This window comes from Salvia splendens, chromosome 12 (genome assembly GCF_004379255.2).
Source record: "Salvia splendens isolate huo1 chromosome 12, SspV2, whole genome shotgun sequence".
NCBI classification, from domain to species: domain Eukaryota; kingdom Viridiplantae; phylum Streptophyta; class Magnoliopsida; order Lamiales; family Lamiaceae; genus Salvia; species Salvia splendens.
Genome location: NC_056043.1, coordinates 883,742 through 902,193, shown reverse-complemented (window position 1 = coordinate 902,193; position 18,452 = coordinate 883,742). Strand labels below are relative to the sequence as shown.

The following is an 18,452-nucleotide window of genomic DNA, read 5'->3' as shown; positions in this document are numbered from 1 at the left end:
TCTTCTATTAATATTATGCAAATGACTAAATTTTATTTTATTATATCCCAAGAGTGTTCTAATGCACTAACGAAACGCTGAAGTGTATTTGGCCAATTGGCATTTTCACTTCTCTCACAATCAAAAGGGGTCCTCTTTCGTTCTCTCAAAATCACGCCATTCTCATGCCATTCACCATCCTTCATAAAAAATTGCACGGTAGATTCATATAGCACCTATAAAGGATACAAGAAATTAAAATAGAACCCAAGTTGTAGTGTTAGGGGAGCAAAATCGACTAGAACTGGTATCAGAAAAAATATATTTTATTTCTCAATGCATAAATCTGCAAACCAAATCGATTTATAGAAGACTCAATGACTCAAATAAAGGATACAATATCGTAATAATGTCCGGAAGATTTGCAAGATCCACTCTTGGATGAATCCTTGTTATTTGCTTAGGCATGCCATGGTTATACATGGAAATCTTGAAAATGCCATAGGTCATTATACTTACACTAAACAATACGTTTTGGTGCACATTCAACAGTTTTATAAAAAATTAAAGTCTATTAATCCTACATATTAAATGTGTGAGATTGATACGATCATATCTCTTATGATCTTTCAATTATTTAGTTTTCCTTTATTTACCATATCTTTCCCATATTTTTTTAGATATTTGTTTCTTGTTCATTAAGTTAGGGTAGTAGTATTCTAGTATTATAAATCAGAGAGATTATATCATTGTAATCAATCAATGAATGAATGAAATATTTTCTCTAAACCTAGCTTAGCAACAAGCGTAATTTTAGTTCTCTCTTTGTTGTCATCGGAACACGTCCGTGAAACAACAAATCGTGATCTTTCCTTCGAGCTTGTCGAAGGTTCGATCACCTTATCACTCCGAGAAGTTAGTTAACCGGACTCGTTACGGAGAACGTCCGTAACAACTAGTGCTTTCATCCCGTGCTCATCCTCTGTCTTCGTTCATCCGTATCCCCCAAACAAATCACCAATATAAAAAAAAACGTCAGCCGCATCACCACCATCTCTACCACACCCACGCTTCAGTCCGTTAACATGTCATACGACTACGCCGGCTACCGCCGTCATCAATACAACTTCCCTTAGGCCACACAGCCATTCCGTCCCTACCAGCCGGTCCAATCTCGTCGTGTAACCTGTTGGGACCCTCCGAGCAGCCGGGTGGAAGTACTCCGTCCGCCGTCATGGCCTGATCCAGAATCACCCTACGTCTCACACCACTTGGATACCCCGATCCGTCGGGTCGTTTGTCGGCGATGACCCCTCGCGGGGATGGTCAACCGGGGCTTTCCCTGCGCGATAATCCGAAAGGAAGCAATCCGCCGCGCGCCTTCCCGGGATCAAGCGAGATTTTCTCCGCCGGGTTAGAGAAGATCATGGCCTGATTTGACAAATTAGAGTCCAGGCTGGAATCACAATGTGAAGAAATCGATCTCCGTGTGAAAAATTTGCATGCGTCAAAAGCAGCTTATGGACGACAACCCTATGCGGATTTCGATTCAGGAGCGCCTAGGCGTCGTCCAACTGGCTGGGATCCGCCCTTCCAAACTTCCAGTCACCGTGTTGGAGAAACTCGTGCTCCTCCGCTGCCGGAACCACCGCTATACCGGAAGTCGCCCTACACCGACTTGGATTCTTCATACGAGCAGCCGAGGCAATACACGACCTCGACTTTAAGGCACCCACCCTATTTGTCGGACATGCCCCCACGAAATCCTCATGCCGTGGAATCCCGACGCCTCTCACATCCTTATCTCTGTCACGATCCATCTAGCCCCTCGCTACCTGTTGTCGCTGCTGTTCCGCCTTCAACTCCACCAGCACCGTCGTGCTGCCCTGACGTCAGTAGAGATGAGGGTGAATTGTTACACGATGACCCGCCCCCACCGGCCCTAATTTTGCAGCTGTACAACCTAGATATTAGTGAAGAGGAGGAGTCATTGCTAGAAGATAAAGAGGAGGATGGTTCTATTAGTGAAGTGGAGAAGATAATATCATCGTTCAATGTTGCTCAAATGTCATCGACGGATGTTGAGAATTGTTGGTTTAAGAGAGGAGGTGCTCCATGTTTGAGCATTCTGAGAAGTGTGAACAAGCTTTTCGTTGTGGCATGGAATTTTTCCAACAACATTGGGTCTCCTTTGTTGATTTTTGACAAAGGTGATAAAGGGAGATATTCAGTTGTTCGATATGTGTTTGATCCAGGAGGAGACGCCTCGCCAAAGCTTTTGCTTTCAACTCTCGTCGTTGCTTTGTGGTTTACACCTTGAGGACAAGGTGGATTTCAACCGTAGGGGAGTTGATACGATCATATCTCTTATGATCTTCCAATTATTTAGTTTTCCTTTATTCACCATATCTTTCTCATATTTGTTTAGATATTTGTTTCTTGTTCATTAAGTTAGGGTAGTAGTATTCTAGTATTATAAATAGGAGAGATTATATCATTGTAATCAATCAATCAATGAATGAATGAAATATTTTCTCTAAACCTAGCTTGAGCAACGAGCGTAATTTTAGTTCTCTCTTTGCTGTCATCGGAACACGTCCGTGAAACAGCAAATCGTGACCTTTCATTCGAGCTTGTCGAAGGTTCGATCACCTTATCACTCCGAGAAGTTAGTTAACCGGCCTCGTTACGGAGAACGTCCGTAACAGAGATGCAACCATCACAACACCTAAGCCCAATCCGGAGGACCACAAGCGCTGAGCAGCCTGTGGCAGATAGGCCCAGTGCGAAGAGCCCAAGACGAAAATGCCAAAACCGAGCTCCGCACCGATACCGAGATTATATGTGGGACTTTAGGATTAATTACTTTTATTTTATTTATTTATCCTTCTGTCTCAGTATAACTGATTTATTTATAAACCTTTCTCCCGATTTTTTTTGTTGGTTCTTTTCTGCAAAAGAGAGTCGAACCAACCCTAAGGTTAAGTATAAATAAAAATTTGTCATTATTTTCATTCTCTTGTCTCCTTCACGAGAAAGCCCTAAAAATTGCATTAGTTTGCCGACGAAAAGACCCCAGCAGACTTACGCTCTATCTGATCACCGAGCCGAAGGCCGCCGATCACACACGACATGTTAGGGAAATAACCTTAACAATGTGTTAGCTTTTGGTCCATTAATTTAACTCGTTAGACAGGTCAAAATGCGTTTGACCGTTCATTTTTTAACTAAATCATTAAATATGGACTAAAACCCTAATCCTATTAAGTATGGACTAAAACCCTAATCCTGCCATAGAATAGTAAAGAGAACTTGGATGAAAATATAAATATGATTGTATTTCTTATTGAATTAAAGAGACTCCATATTATAGTACCTAAATGCGGTTCGACTCTCATAATACGGCCCGGGAAAGAACCGACAAAGAAAACCCGGAACGGAGCTTGCATATCGCTCAACTAATTAAATTACAAGACTCAGATTCAACATAAATTAAATAAAATTAAGAAGCATGCATTAGTTTGAGAGGTCGAATGGCATGGCAATCATCCCACCATCCACAGCCAAATCAACGCCGGTGACAAACGCCGCCTCATCCGAAGCCAGAAACGCCACCGCATCCGCCACATTCTCGGCCGTGAGCGTCGCCCCTTTCAAGCTCGTGTAGCGGCTGATATACTTGTCAACATCCGCCGGCGTCTCAATCCCCTGCTTTGCAGCAAGCGGCGTGAGCACCACACCCAACGACACGCTGTTCACCCGTATCCCGTGCTTCCCGAGCTGCAAGCTAGCCGACCGCATCAGCCCCAACACCGCCCTCTTCGACATCACATAGTCCGTCACGTTCACCGTCGCCTTCTCCGCCGTCGCACTCGCCGTGCAGACGATAGACCCTCTCGTCCCCAATTCCACCATCTTACGCGCCGCCTGCTTCACGCACACCGCCATGCCACGCGCGTTCACGCGCATCACGCGCTCGTATTCCAAAAAATCCAAATCCATGATGGTCTGAGGGAGGCTGCTGACAGTACCGGCGTTGCTGATCATTACGTCGAGGCCGCCGTAGGTCGTCGCCGTCCATTCCACCATGGCCGCAACTTGTTCCTCGTCGGCCACGTCGCATTGGACGTAGCTGCAGCGCTGCAGGCCGATGGATTCGGCCACAGCGCGGCCCTTTTCGGGTTGGATATCGGCGATCACCACCGCCCGCGCCCCGTGATCGGCCAGGACTCGGGCGATGGTCTCGCCGATGCCGCTGGCGCCGCCGGTAACGATGACTACTTTGCCTTGAAGCTTTATCTTTATCGAATTGTTTGCCATATTTAAGATTTACTTATTTTTTATTTTTAAGTATCGATGATATGTTCTTAATCTTTCTCACACTATATATAAGATGGATCAATGACTCAAATGACACATTTGCCCTTCATCGCTTGGTTTGGGGAAAATAACGCTGGATATGTGGCGCTCTCCCAGCCGTGAGATTTTCAAATCGTGCGGTCCAGATCTGCTGGTTGTATGCTGGAATATTATTTATTTATATAATACTAATAAAAGAGTCAACAAGATTGAGCTTATACAATAGTACAACACCGGAACGCCATCTTATTTATTTAGTGGATACATATAAAAAATGAAGGCATGGAACGCCAAAAATATTAAATTATACAACCAGAGTCTCTAGACTTTCTACACATGCACTCAATTTATTGATAAATTAGTAAGAAAGAACGCCAAAAAAAACTACCGCTACCCAAGAAATAAACATGATAAAAATAAGCATCTATCTAAAATGAAAATTAATATAAATAGAAGATTATACAAAAAGTATCAGTTCCAGCTGTGAAAACATCCTGCATATCATCAAGCTCCATTAGGATGGAATGTGTCCAAAAACAAATTACTTCATCCGTCCCTTAAATATTGTCACAGTTTGACCTTTAAGAAATGTAATGGAAAGTGAGTCAAAAAAGTTGGTAGGATGTGGGTTCTACTTTTAAAGTATTATTTTTATAATTTAATGTGAGTAGGAATAAGTTAGCGGAATGTGTGAGGTCCATTACCAAAAATAGTAAAAAGTGAAATGTGACAAATTTTGTGAGGCGGATGAAAATAGAAAAATGTGACAAAATTTCAGGAAGGAAGGGAGTATTACATATTTGAAGAGAAGAGATATATACTTACATACAAGACCGCCTTGATGTTATTGTTATCAATTGGAAACTGGAGCAGCTCTTCCTCCTGAGCCCTAAGAATCACATCAACCAAATCCTCACCCCCAAACTCCGAATTCCGGCCGCGATTTCTCCGATGCCGGTCGATAATATCATCCATGATCACGTCGAGCTCGCGCCGCATCGTCTTGAGGAGGCGCATCCTCCTCCAGCTCAGCGCGGCGACGAGTCTCGACGAGGGGAACAGATCCAGCATCTCAAACCCTCCGACCATCTCCATCGTGTGCTCAATCAACTTCCGCAACGCCTCATTATCCTTGCACGCCGCGCCAAAGGCAGCGCGGAAGGTGATGGAGCTCGACAAGGAGAAGAGCTTCTCCGTGAAATTCACGGAGCTTCCAGAAGATTCGCGCAAGTATTCGACCAGCCGAGCTGACTCGTCTTCCCGGATCGATTGGAAGAGTCGCACCATTTTAGTGCTGAGAAGCTCGTTGACGCAGAACTTCCTCATCTGGCGCCAGTACTCGCCGTAGGGGCTGAAGCCGATGTCGCTGCCCGCGTACCACAGGATCTTGCTGGCTAAATACTCGGGCAGCTGGGCGAAGCGCGGGTCGAGATCTTTTAGCATTTGTTTCGCGAGCTCTGGCGACGAGACGATGATAGCGCTGCGCTCCCCGAGCTTGAGGTGCATCAAGGGGCCGTGCTGATTGGAGAGATCTCTCAAGCAGCGGAAGGGAGGGTTGCTCATTGTAGAATTGTATAATTGTGTGTTGTATATTGACAATGAAGTGATACATCATATATAGACCTAGGGAGTATTATACATGGTAAGATTTCCTCAATCAAATCTCCCTAATTTGTCGTCTAAATATCTCGTCTAATCTTCTCCTGATTTAAGGTAATCTTCTTCATTCTTTGCAAGATATTCTCTAATCTCCAACACTCCCCCCTCAAGTTAAGTGACAGGATTCCCAAAACTTAACTTGCCCAAAACTTCGTGAAAGTTCTTTGCAGATACGGCCTTGGTCAAGATGTCTGCTAGTTGATCTTCAGACTTCACATATGGAATTTCTACAATCTTCTCTTCAAGGTTCTCCTTTATGAAATGTCGATCAATCTCGACATGCTTCGTTCTATCATGTTGCACTGGGTTCTCAGAAATGCTAATTGCTGCCTTGTTGTCACAGAGTAGTTTGCAGGTCTTTTTTGAGTCGAGGTTTAGCTCTTTCATTACTCTTCTGAGCCACAGGATTTCAGTGAGTCCACTCTTGATGCCTCTAAATTCAGCTTCTGCGCTTGACAAGGCCACTACCTTCTGCTTTTTGCTCCTCCAAGTGACCAAATTGCCGCCCACAAATGTGAAGTACCCTCCTGTCGATCGCCTATCAACAGGGTTCCCTGCCCAGTCTGCATCAGTGTACCCGTGAATATCTAGATGTCCGTTTCTTCGGAATAGTACTCCATGTCCGATTGTTCCCTTCAGGTAGCGCACAATTCTAAGTGCTGCCTCCCAATGCTCCCCCTGTGGGTTATGCATAAACTGACTAAGCACTCCGACTGCATATGCAATATCTGGCCGAGTGTGGGATAGATAGATGAGCTTCCCTACCAGCCTTTGGTATCTACCTCGATCGGTTGACGCTGCTCCTTTGATTATCTGAAGGCCATGGTTCTGCACTATTGGAGTGTCTGCTGGTCTACACTCTAGCATTCCCATTTCGGTCAAAAGGTCGAGAACATATTTCCGTTGACTGATGAATATTCCTTTCCCAGACCTGAGCACTTCGATCCCAAGGAAATACTTGAGGTCTCCTAGATTCTTCATCTCAAATTCTGTAGCCAAATGCCCCTTGAGATCCTTCAGTTCTTCTGCATCATCCCCTGTAAGGATCATATCGTCCACATAAATTATCAGGCAGGTGATCTTCTCTCCTCTCCGCTTGATGAACAGTGTGTGGTCGAAGTTACTCTGCTGATAGCCGTATCGTTTCATAACTTCTGTGAATCTCCCGAACTAGGCTCTCGGGGACTGCTTCAACCCATATAGGGTTTTCTTTAACTTGCACACCTTGCCTTGTCCAAATTCTTCTGTGAAGCCCGGTGGGGCCTCCATGTAGATAGGATCCTTCAATTCTCCATGAAGGAATGCATTGGTGACGTCATACTGATGAAGTGGCCAGTCCTTGTTTGCTGCAATGGATAGTAACACTCTTATAGTGTTCATTTTTGCGACCGGGGAGAAGGTCTCCGAGTAATCTACTCCTTGAGTCTGAGTATACCCTTTTGCGACTAATCGAGCTTTGTATCGCTCAATGCTTCCATCTGGTCTGCGCTTAATTGTGAAAAACCATCTACAGCCAACTGTATGTTTCCCATCAGGCAATGGACTGACCTCCCAAGTACCGTTTCGTTTCAGTGCTTTCATCTCGACGAGCATTGCCGCCCTCCAGTGTTTGACTCTGAAGGCTTCTTCAAAGGTTCTAGGAATCTCCTCTTCATAGAGCGCTGTATGGAATGCTTTTGCCATTTTAGATATGTTGGCTTCTGCAAAGTTAGCCACCGAGTATCTGCTTCTCCTCCCTATTCGTTCAGGGGAGTATCTCTTGGGTGGAATCCCTCTCGTATTCCTTGGAGGAAGCACGTACTGCCCTGTATCCTGGTCAATTGTAGTATCTTCTCCCACTTCTTCTTCTGTACTAGGTGAGTCAGGAACAATATGTGAAATATCATGATTCGGACTAGATATTACCTCGGATTCCGTTTTGGTTGGATCAGAGGAGCGCGGCGGAAGCATTGTCGGGATCGTTTCTGCGGACAGGATCGGCTCATGAACAGTGCCAGTTTGCCCTGTTGTATCCGAATCAAAGTTACTTGGCATATACCACCGAAGGGAGTCATCTTCTTGGGTCTCCCCCTGTCTCACACTCTCCCCCTGAGTCCCAAGGTGGTAGAAGAATTCGGTTTCAAGGAAGTTGCAGTTCATGGTGGTTATTACCCGTTTGGTCTTGGGGTCGTAACATCTATAGCCCTTCTGGTTAATCCCATATCCCATAAAGACGCACTTAATTAACTTGTTCCTTTCATGCTTGGGAACATGTACATAAACGGAGCATCCAAAGGTTTTAGGTGGTAGGGATAAGGCTGAGGGAATTTTGGTTAAGGTGGAAAGGTGATCTATGGGTGTTTTTCGGTTTAGTGTTTTAGTGGGAAGGCGATTTAGGAGGTAAACGGAGGTGGCTACGGCTTCTGGCCAAAAAGATGGGGGTACCTTTGAATCAAATAGGAGGGCTCTAGTCATTTCGAGGATGATTCGATTTTTCCGTTCTGCTACCCCATTTTGTTCTGGCGTGTGGGAACAGGACGTTTGATGTATCAACCCATTTTCGCCAAAAATTTTTGTCATGGAACTATTTAAAAATTCCTCCCCCCCCATTATCAGATCGTAGGATTTTTACGGACGTCTGGAATTGAGTTTGGATCATTTTATAAAAGAGCAAAAATTTATCATATACTTCAGATTTATGCCTCATGAAATAAACCCAAGTAGTTCTACTGCAATCATCCACGAATATCACAAAGTATTTAAAACCAGAACTAGTTCCTATAGGCACTGGGCCCCACACATCAGAATGTATCAAGGAAAAAACCGTGTCAACACGAGTATCATTTGGTTTAAAAGAGTTTCGGTGGCTCTTGGCCAAAACACATGCTTCGCAAGAGAAGTTTCTAGGAACAAAAAGTTTAGGAAATAAAGATTTTAAATAACCCGGAGAGGTATGGCCCATCCGACGATGCCAGAGCCAAGTATCTTGATTAGTGGATCCGTGAGCAAGCATCGCCGCACCATCTTGTCGAGCAATCTCATCCACAAAATAGAGCCCACGACGCTCAGTGCCACGTCCAATAATCTTCCCCGTCCGGATATCATGTAACATACAGAAGTTTGGGTGCATCAGCAACGTACAATTTAAATCCTTAGTCACATGACTAATTGACATTAACTTCTGTGACAATTTAGGCACATAAAGGCAGTTGGGAATATGAACATTCGGAAAAATTTCTATAGTCCCCGCCCCTTCGACTGGTGTTATTCCTCCGTTTGCAGTTTTTATATGAGACTTAGGAGTCTTATGAATCTCCAAAAAATCACGTCTGTCATATGACATAGTGTCGGTGGCCCCACAATCAAAAATCCATCCCGTGTCATCATTGATATCACAATTTTGGGCCTCAAATGCACATGATAAGTTTTCTAAGCATGCAAATGAATTCTTGCATAAAATGGGGTCTGTTTCGCAATTATCAGTGAGCTGGGGGTGGTTTTTTGTATAACTTTCGGGATGGGGGCATTTGTCATAATACTTGACATATGAGGGTTTAATAGCAATAAGGGTTTTATTAGGGTTAGGGTTCTCAATCCCCAACCCTTTACCTCCAATATCGCCGCCTCCATCCAATCTGAGAGAGGCGATCATTGCCTCTGCCGTCTTCCCCCCACCGCCGCTGTTCTCGCCGCGCCCGCCACCGCCGGTTGGGAGGCCGCCGGTCTCCGGCCTTTTCTCCTGGAATCCCGTCGCTTCTTGGCTTCCTTCTGTCGGGTTTCTTCCCCCGCTGTTGGTTCCGACGGCAATCTTGGCTTTTCCAGCCTTCTCTTCTTCCCACCACTCTGGATACCCCACCAATTGGAAGCACGTTTCCTTTGTGTGTTTGTGCATTCCGCAGTGCGAGCACCAGAGCCTGGATTTGTCCGGTTTGTTGCTTCCCCGGTGGTTGGCGGCGGAGCGTTGCATCGGTGACGGATGTCCTCTGTTTTGCGGCTGTGGTTGGCGGTACTCTCGAGCTCCAAATCCGAATCCGACCCCCGATGATGTCTCGCTTCCGACAGTGATGGAGGTTGAATCGGATGCCGGTGGCATGATCTTGAGTCGAGCCGCCTCCCGTTTCACCCACCCATATGCAACGTCGGCTGAGGGGTAGGGGTCCTCTTTGAGGATCTCGCGTCGGACCCAGTCGTACTTCTCGTTCAATCCGGTGAGAAATTTAAATAGCCTTAGTTCGGATTTGATGTCTCGGTATTGTGCTACTCCTTTGTCGCAGCAATTCACGGTTTTTTGAGGGCATCGATCGATGTCGATCCAAGCCCCGTGTAGCCTGCTCCAGTAGGCTTCTAATGTTGAATCTCCTTGCATAATTTTGCTTGCCTTGTCTCGCAGATCATATATGAGATATGAGTCCACCGAACTTGCGAAAATGACGGCGAGAGTATCCCACAGTGCCTTCGCCGTTTGGTGATGTGCGAAATCGGCGATGAGGTTGGTTTCCATATTGTCGATTATCCAGGAGAAGACTATTAGGTCTATCTCCTCCCAATCGGAATATCCCTTCTCCGTCGGCAGTGGCGGAGGTGGTGCTCCTGATATGTGGCGGTAGACTCCTCGGCCGCCTATGGACACTTTCATCAATCGTGCCCAAAATGGATAGTTCAAGCCATTCAACTTGAAGGCTATGGTAACACTTTTACTCGACCTGATCTTTTCGGCCACAGGTTCGATTTCTGGTTTCTCATCTGCCATTTCTTTGGCTTGATTGGTCTTCTCGCCTTTTCGGTCGAGAGAGGTATGTTTTTGGGCTATGATGATATTTTTCTGAGCCTAACCTGCTCGGATGCCATGTAGAATTGTATAATTGTGTGTTGTATATTGACAATGAAGTGATACATCATATATAGACCTAGGGAGTATTATACATGGTAAGATTTCCTCAATCAAATCTCCCTAATTTGTCGTCTAAATATCTCGTCTAATCTTCTCCTGATTTAAGGTAATCTTCTTCATTCTTTGCGAGATATTCTCTAATCTCCAACATTTGGTGAAGGTTTCCGATTATAGGAAGTTTTCGGGGGCCCGGTGGATATACTTAATACTCCATCTATCCTACCCTAATGGATATACTTCTTCTTCGCAGTCATTTTAAATAAATGATAACAAATGGAGTAGTTAAATTGATGAAAAAAATAAAGTAAGAAAGAGATTAATGTAAAGATTACTTTTTTTGAGTACGACACAAGTCCTACTTGATGGTGGCAATACACACTTTGGTTTCCAACTTCTCCACATAATGATTATGTACTCGAACCGCAATTCTTCTGATCTATTACCCGAACTCGCATTCTTTTGTGTAGGCAAAGTTGATAAGAATAAATTGGACTTGTTGTAAGAGTAAAGACATAATAGAACTGGGAAAGTTTTAATTTGGAAACCAAAATTTCAAAAATAAAGAACATAATTTTTAAAATATTTTTATTAAAAATTAACGTGAAAAACAATGTCTATTTTTTTGACTAGTCTTCTATTTATATTAATTTTCCTTTTAGATAGATGCTTATTTTGATCATGTATGTCTATAAATGGCTAGCGGTAGTTTTTTGGCGTTCTTTCTTATTAATTTATCAATAAATTAGGTGCATGTGTAGAGACTATGGTTGTTTAACTTAATAGCAAGGTGATTTACATACGTATTTAGAAAAACGTCTAACCAAAATCGGAAGTGATATGAGGAGAAAAGTGAATTGAGTTGCGCAAAGAGGAGACATTAGGGCACATAGACGTTGCCGAATAAAGCAGGGGTCTCTGAGCTAGAAAATGGTAAGAAATTAAACACGACAGATAGCAATAATAAAGGCAAGGATCATTGCAGTATCACCGGCCCCCCAACAAAATTATTCATTTGCACCACGCCTCCCTTCTCTCTCCCTCTCTTTATCATAGATATATACACACACACCTTGAAAAGAAGAGAAAAGAGAAGAATGGGGAGAGGGAGAGTTGAATTGAAGAGAATTGAGAACAAGATAAACAGACAGGTGACATTTTCAAAGAGAAGAAATGGGCTTCTCAAGAAAGCTTATGAGCTTTCTGTGCTTTGTGAAGCTGAGGTTGCCCTCATTATCTTCTCCAGCAGAGGCAAGCTCTATGAGTTTGCAACTACTAGGTACTAATCATCCATGGAGCATAATTATTTTTTTCATAAATGAAACCCTATCTTTATATACTGTATGAATTTGTTGTTTCTTGTATTCTTATCCATTGAATTCTGAAAAATCTTACAAAATTCAGACAGTTATTACAGGCATGCTTTAGGAAAGGATACACAGAAAGTGTTCTCTAAAATTTGAGTTGTAATTAGTTTATTTTTTGGTCTTTAGCTGAGCTATACTAAACTGGAAATCTGGAATTAATAAATTTTTCTATCAAATTTGTATTGGTTCAAGAATGATGCTTTTGTATTTGGATTAAGAATTGTTGACTCGGACAGAGGGGCCGACACGTTTCATAATTTGTAAGAGAGTCATGAAAGAAGAAAGAATTACTGACTAGGTTTGTTGACCCTTCTTGGACCTCTGTGCAAGATCTAGGGTTTTCTCTCCTTTTTTTTCTTCCACACATATATTCTTGCTTGCTTGATAGTACTAATATTGAGTGGCATCAACTGCGCACAGCACAGACCGTGAGAATAAAAAGCTTCAACTTAATACATGCACCCAATTTATTGATAACTTAATACTCCATCTATCCTACCCTAATGGATATACTTCTTCTTCGCAGTCATTTTAAATAAATGATAACAAATGGAGTAGTTAAATTGATGAAAAAAATAAAGTAAGAAAGAGATTAATGTAAAGATTACTTTTTTTGAGTACGACACAAGTCCTACTTGATGGTGGCAATACACACTTTGGTTTCCAACTTCTCCACATAATGATTATGTACTCGAACCGCAATTCTTCTGATCTATTACCCGAACTCGCATTCTTTTGTGTAGGCAAAGTTGATAAGAATAAATTGGACTTGTTGTAAGAGTAAAGACATAATAGAACTGGGAAAGTTTTAATTTGGAAACCAAAATTTCAAAAATAAAGAACATAATTTTTAAAATATTTTTATTAAAAAATTAACGTGAAAAACAATGTCTATTTTTTTGACTAGTCTTCTATTTATATTAATTTTCCTTTTAGATAGATGCTTATTTTGATCATGTATGTCTATAAATGGCTAGCGGTAGTTTTTTGGCGTTCTTTCTTATTAATTTATCAATAAATTAGGTGCATGTGTAGAGACTATGGTTGTTTAACTTAATAGCAAGGTGATTTTTGGCGTTCCGGTGATGTATTGTATAAGGTCCATCTTGTTGACTGTGTTGAAAGTAAAATGCGGAAAATAAAATTGAAGAACTCTTGAAAACTACATTGTGATTTATTTGAATCGTTTGAGATACATTGTACATTCATATTTATAGAACTAGAGAACTAAATGTACCTAGGGACTTATAAACTTGGGACTCTACCATAATAATGATATATTCCCTTGAAACCCTAAAGTTACTCTTTCCCATAATCTTGAGACTCTCATATTATATTTCCAACACTCCACTTCAAGTTAAGTGTCGAGTTTTTCGAAACATAACTTGCACGATCTTCACTTTGATAAATAGTTTATACTCATATTCAGGAGTTTTTTTTTCATTGAAAGTTTAGCTCATTTCAAGGAGCTTCTTCATTTTTCTTCATTGAAAGTTTAGGCTCATTTCAAGGAGCTCGTTCAATTTTCTTCATTGAAAGTTTAGGCTCTTATCAAGAAGCTCTTCATTCATCATTGAAAGTTTACACTCGTTTCAAGGAGATCTTCAATTTTCCGTTGACAGTTTTAATTCTTGTCAAGGAGCTGTCAATTTTTGGTTGACAGTTTTAACTCGTATCAAGGAGTCATATTAGACAGTTTTAACTCGTGTCCGGGAGTTCACTCGTCTTTGGTCTGAATTTAATTTGCAGCCCAAAGCTTCATTTTGGAAGGCCATTCTTGGCCCATTCCACTCAAATATAACGAGCCCATATTCTTTTCCCTTTTTTAGCTTTCTTGAGCCCAACACTAGCCCAAAATTGCTCATATTTCTTCTTTACGTGAATTTCACCCTTTGCACGAAGAGACATCTCGACGAGCTTCTGCTCTCGCTCTCTCGACATTTCTTTTCTCATTCCTCCGCTGTCAACTTCTTTCGCTGACCAACTCTTCTCCGGCAGCCGTTGTGGCCTTTCTGCTGCCTCTACCGTCAGCAACTCATCTCGGTCATCTCAATCTTCTCCAGACATGCTAGTTTCACCACCTGCTCCCTTTTCCAGGCTGGCTCCTCTAGAATGAGTTGCTGCCAAGCCTCGTTCCCCATCAGCGATAACTCATCATGTCGAATGCTACTCTCCGACTCAGAGATGAGTCATTTCGCAGTTGCTTCTATATCCCCCTCGGCCGTATGCTATTATATACGTTCGCAACCTGTCCCGGTTGTAGCTTTTCCTCTCTCAACAGGCCTGGCCATCTTCGACGAGTCGCAGCCATACTTCACGGCTCCTCACAGCCAGCGACATCTTCTCGGTGATAGCTTGGTTTGCCGCATCTTCCCTATCACCGGCCCTTAGCCGGTGGAAGGGTTTTGGTGCAGCGGGTATTTCTCTTGCTGGTAAGAAGCCGATGGCTGATAGGGCTGCTGTGCAACGGCGTACAACGGGGGGCCGTATGGGGGTCAGGTTCTGGGCGCAACGGAGGGAGCGTGGCTGCTGCCCTACGCTCATGCTCAATCAATCTGGTCTCGAGTCGAGCATGCCAAACGAGGATATATTCCAACGTTGCAGCTATTGAATTCAGTTGCAAGTCTTCGGATGCTTGCGATATCTCCGACCATGAACGAAGATTGACTTCAGCCATGAGTTCGAGGATTCAAGCCCTAATTTGATAAGGGTAATTCCCTTATCAAGATGCCGGAGACGATAAAAGAGATAAAAGAGAAGTCCCGGAGGCAAAATCTCGTCGACAACTCAAGCTTAAACAAAGTGCATAAAATGAAATAGAAAGAGACATAAATTCATATATTCATTCATTCGTTGAATGAAAGGAATAACAATGACACATATTTATAATGCTAAATAACATAACTTAAGGAACAAGAAAATATCCTAAACATATATGGAAAAGATATGACAAATCACTAATTAACTAATTAATAAAGATATGGGGATATTCGTATAGATATACATGTATCAGGATATGACATTTTATTCATAGGTAGTAGAATCTTATATTGAAGGAAAAATGAAAGACAAAAATCGTAGAACATCAAAAAAATTGGATAGAGGATCTCAAGTGAAAATGATGAGTCTTACCAAATTATTAAGATTTACTATAAATATATTAGATTCTTAAAGTTACGATGGATATGAGGAAATCACAATGATCAAAACATAAAATGTTGTTTAAATAGATGATGCCATTACAAAGAACAAATCCAGGCTTTACTATTTTATCAAAATAGCTAGCCTTCATTTATTTCAGTGATCTTTTATTGAAAAAGCTTGATATAACACTTCAAGATTCATATCTTCAAATTGGAACGGCCTCGATAAGTAACAGCTTCACCCACTCTTTGGCTTTGTTGGGATCGGTATAGCAATCCCCATTGGAATAGATAAGTTGGGCAGCTCGAGCCAGATTGATAACGCGCATGAGGATTGGCATGGATACCGGTGTCGGCTCAAGGCATTCTTGATTCATATCTTTCCATGCATTCTTCATTTGTTGTTTGATTTGAGCACGAGCATCATCCTCTGACATTCCATATTGTGTCATGTAACAGTGTATTGACGACGGCTTCTCCTCATACTGCACGAGAAAAAGAATAGTTGAAGTAGTGTTAGTGATAGTAATACCCCACGTCAATAGTATTGTAATTTGTGGTGAAAAAGTTATTAAAATATAGTTGACGAACTGAAATGACAAAAGATGACTATTTCCAAGAGACGAGGGAGAATAATGATATATATACGACATACCTCATCTCCAACTAAGTCATCCAACAATCGAGCTAATAATGCCGATGCTCGATCTATTAGAGGTTCATTTACAATCCAATCGAAATCTTTTTTGGTAACTTGGTCATCTCCCATACCAACCAAAGAAGTTGTGGACAACATCATGTAACCACCGGATACTACGGAGACCTTCAAATACTCTTCGAGAGTTGGAATATAATTATCATTATACAACCATATCACCTCGTCAAAATATGACTGTAGTAACTTTTTCATCTGCAAATATTTTTGTGTTTTAATTAGAAAATAAAATAATAATTTGTTATAGTAAACAAACTCAATGAATAAAACGGATGGATGAATTAATACTTCTTGCTTTGCATATTGGACGCGGTATGATTCTCCCGTTTTCTCCATTTCGTCTTCTATTTCAGTGTATGTTTTGATAAGGCTTCTGTATAACATTTGGATGTATGGCGGTGAATTCTCCAATGTCTCATTAACATCCCAACTGAAAGAAGATAATAATATTAGTACGTATTTTTTAGTCAAATTTATTTAAAAAATTGATAGCTAACCGTTGAATAGCTTCTGTTAGAATCCGTAGTTCATCTAGTGTTGCATATTCATATGTATCGTCGGCGATGGAAGCCATCGAAATGCATTTCAATAATATTCTTCTTGCTTTAGCATAGCATGGCTCAAAGAAGACTCCTAACACCCACAAGTACAATTCAGCAATCCTATCTCTTGCATGCGGCATTTTATTCACTACGTCCAATTTCTTCCACCACCTATTTATATTAAATGAAATATAAATTTAATTAAATGTAATCAAATTATAGAAATACAATAATTAAATGTAAGTACCTTGTAGCATCACTGAGCTCTCTCTGGTGCAATTTCTGCAATAGGTTGAAATCCAATTTTGCAAAATTCAGCAGTATTTCATTATGTGACTCGTCTTTTTGGTATGCAGATATGAACTTTCTGGCACCCAATCTTGTGAGACTCCAACGGTTTGGCATCTCCAGAGCTTCGTTGACTCGTTTAGAGAGAGAAACATCAGCCAACTTGTGGAGTGAAGCTTGAAGATTATACGAACAGAACTCTATTGCATTGTCAAGAATCCCTTCGCCGTGTGTCAAAAGATGGGCCGCCTCGTACAAGTTCAGCAATCCTTCAACGTCGTTTTGCAACGACGCCTCATAATTTCCTTCACCGTCAGTGAATTTGGAAAACACATCTGTAGAAGTAAAGATGCTAAGTAGTAAGCATATATATATATCTCCAAACAAAAATTTAATTGGCTAGGAATCTTACCGCATGGAACGCTGTAGCCTTGTTGTCTAAGCAAACGAAAGCGAAGAGCTACGATGCGTAGATCATCATTGTCTTTGCAGTTTTGCTGCATGTAACTGTCATGAATATATTTCAAGGATTCCTCAATTTCTGTAGTGAAATGGTATTCCACTCCCAGGCGCTGGATCTCATCGATGAGTTCCAGTTTACGCGTTGAATCGTCTGGAGTTTGAGAGAGCATTTTCCTGACCATTTCTTTTTGCTTTGCGAGTTCTCTTTGCTCAGCATCAGTGATGTTCTACACAAATATAAGTACATTAGAATCATAGTAAGAAATTGTAACAATTTATGTTTTGTAAAAGCATACGTACCGTGTTAACAGAATCAGAATCATATTTGAGAAAGAAGTCTCCCCAAATGGAAGGATGAAATGTGGCAGATTTACGAATTTCATCTAAGCTTTTGCCATTCTTCATTGCAGAAACATGTGGTGGACACATTTCCATCTTACCCTGTATATGTTTCTAAGAAAATGTTTGTGTGCGTGAGTGAGAGAGATTGCTTGAAAGATAAATAGATTGCAGATGTTTTTGGTGTTTGGTTTGAAGAATGTGAAGGTATTTATAGGTCTTTATTGCTTAGTTCTCCTTTTCGATAGATGCTTATTTTTATCGTGTTTCTTTCTTGGCTAGCGGTAGTTTTGTGGCGTTCTTTCTTATTAATTTATCATGCATGTGTAAAGATATGATTGTTTAGTTAAAAATACAGGTGATTTTTGGCGTTCCATGCCTTCATTTTTATATAGTATCACTCCACTAAATTGTCAGGTGTTAATTTGGGGTCCAGCTCCACCTTGTTGACTGTTTTATTACTCCATTATCTAAATAAGTACATGTGTTTTTTTAGTTCTTGTTCGAACAAAATTCTAACGCATATTTAGGACAGTGACAGAACAAAATTTAAATGTATAACAAAGACCAAATTTAACAACAAGATCTTGTAATCTAATGGACAATAAATTGTCACATATTAGGAGATAATTTTTGAAATAATAATAATAATAATAATCATAATAATAATAATAATAATAATAATAATAATAATAATAATAATAATAATAATAATAATAAATAGCTGAGCGT

The 18,452-nt window shown here is 41.3% G+C and overlaps 3 protein-coding genes across 3 annotated transcripts; all 3 read right to left on the bottom strand.

Moving 5' to 3' along the window:
* Positions 1 to 3,360: 3,360 nt before the first annotated feature.
* On the bottom strand, positions 3,361 to 4,315 carry LOC121758190 ((+)-cis,cis-nepetalactol synthase NEPS3-like). The gene has a single exon (XM_042153614.1). The coding sequence runs from the start codon at positions 4,297 to 4,299 to the stop codon at positions 3,496 to 3,498; it is 804 nt and encodes a 267-aa protein (XP_042009548.1). The 5' UTR covers positions 4,300 to 4,315; the 3' UTR covers positions 3,361 to 3,495.
* Positions 4,316 to 5,130: 815 nt separating this feature from the next.
* Positions 5,131 to 5,901, bottom strand: LOC121759079 (premnaspirodiene oxygenase-like). The gene has a single exon (XM_042154581.1). The coding sequence runs from the start codon at positions 5,899 to 5,901 to the stop codon at positions 5,131 to 5,133; it is 771 nt and encodes a 256-aa protein (XP_042010515.1).
* A 9,541-nt stretch (positions 5,902 to 15,442) lies between these two features.
* LOC121758279 (bicyclogermacrene synthase-like) lies at positions 15,443 to 17,883 on the bottom strand. The gene is made up of 7 exons (XM_042153689.1): positions 17,682 to 17,883; positions 17,332 to 17,608; positions 16,879 to 17,254; positions 16,587 to 16,802; positions 16,378 to 16,519; positions 16,030 to 16,284; positions 15,443 to 15,859 (listed from the first exon to the last, which is right to left on the bottom strand). The coding sequence occupies exons 1-7, from the start codon at positions 17,814 to 17,816 to the stop codon at positions 15,581 to 15,583; spliced, it is 1,680 nt and encodes a 559-aa protein (XP_042009623.1). The 5' UTR covers positions 17,817 to 17,883; the 3' UTR covers positions 15,443 to 15,580.
* Positions 17,884 to 18,452: the final 569 nt, after the last annotated feature.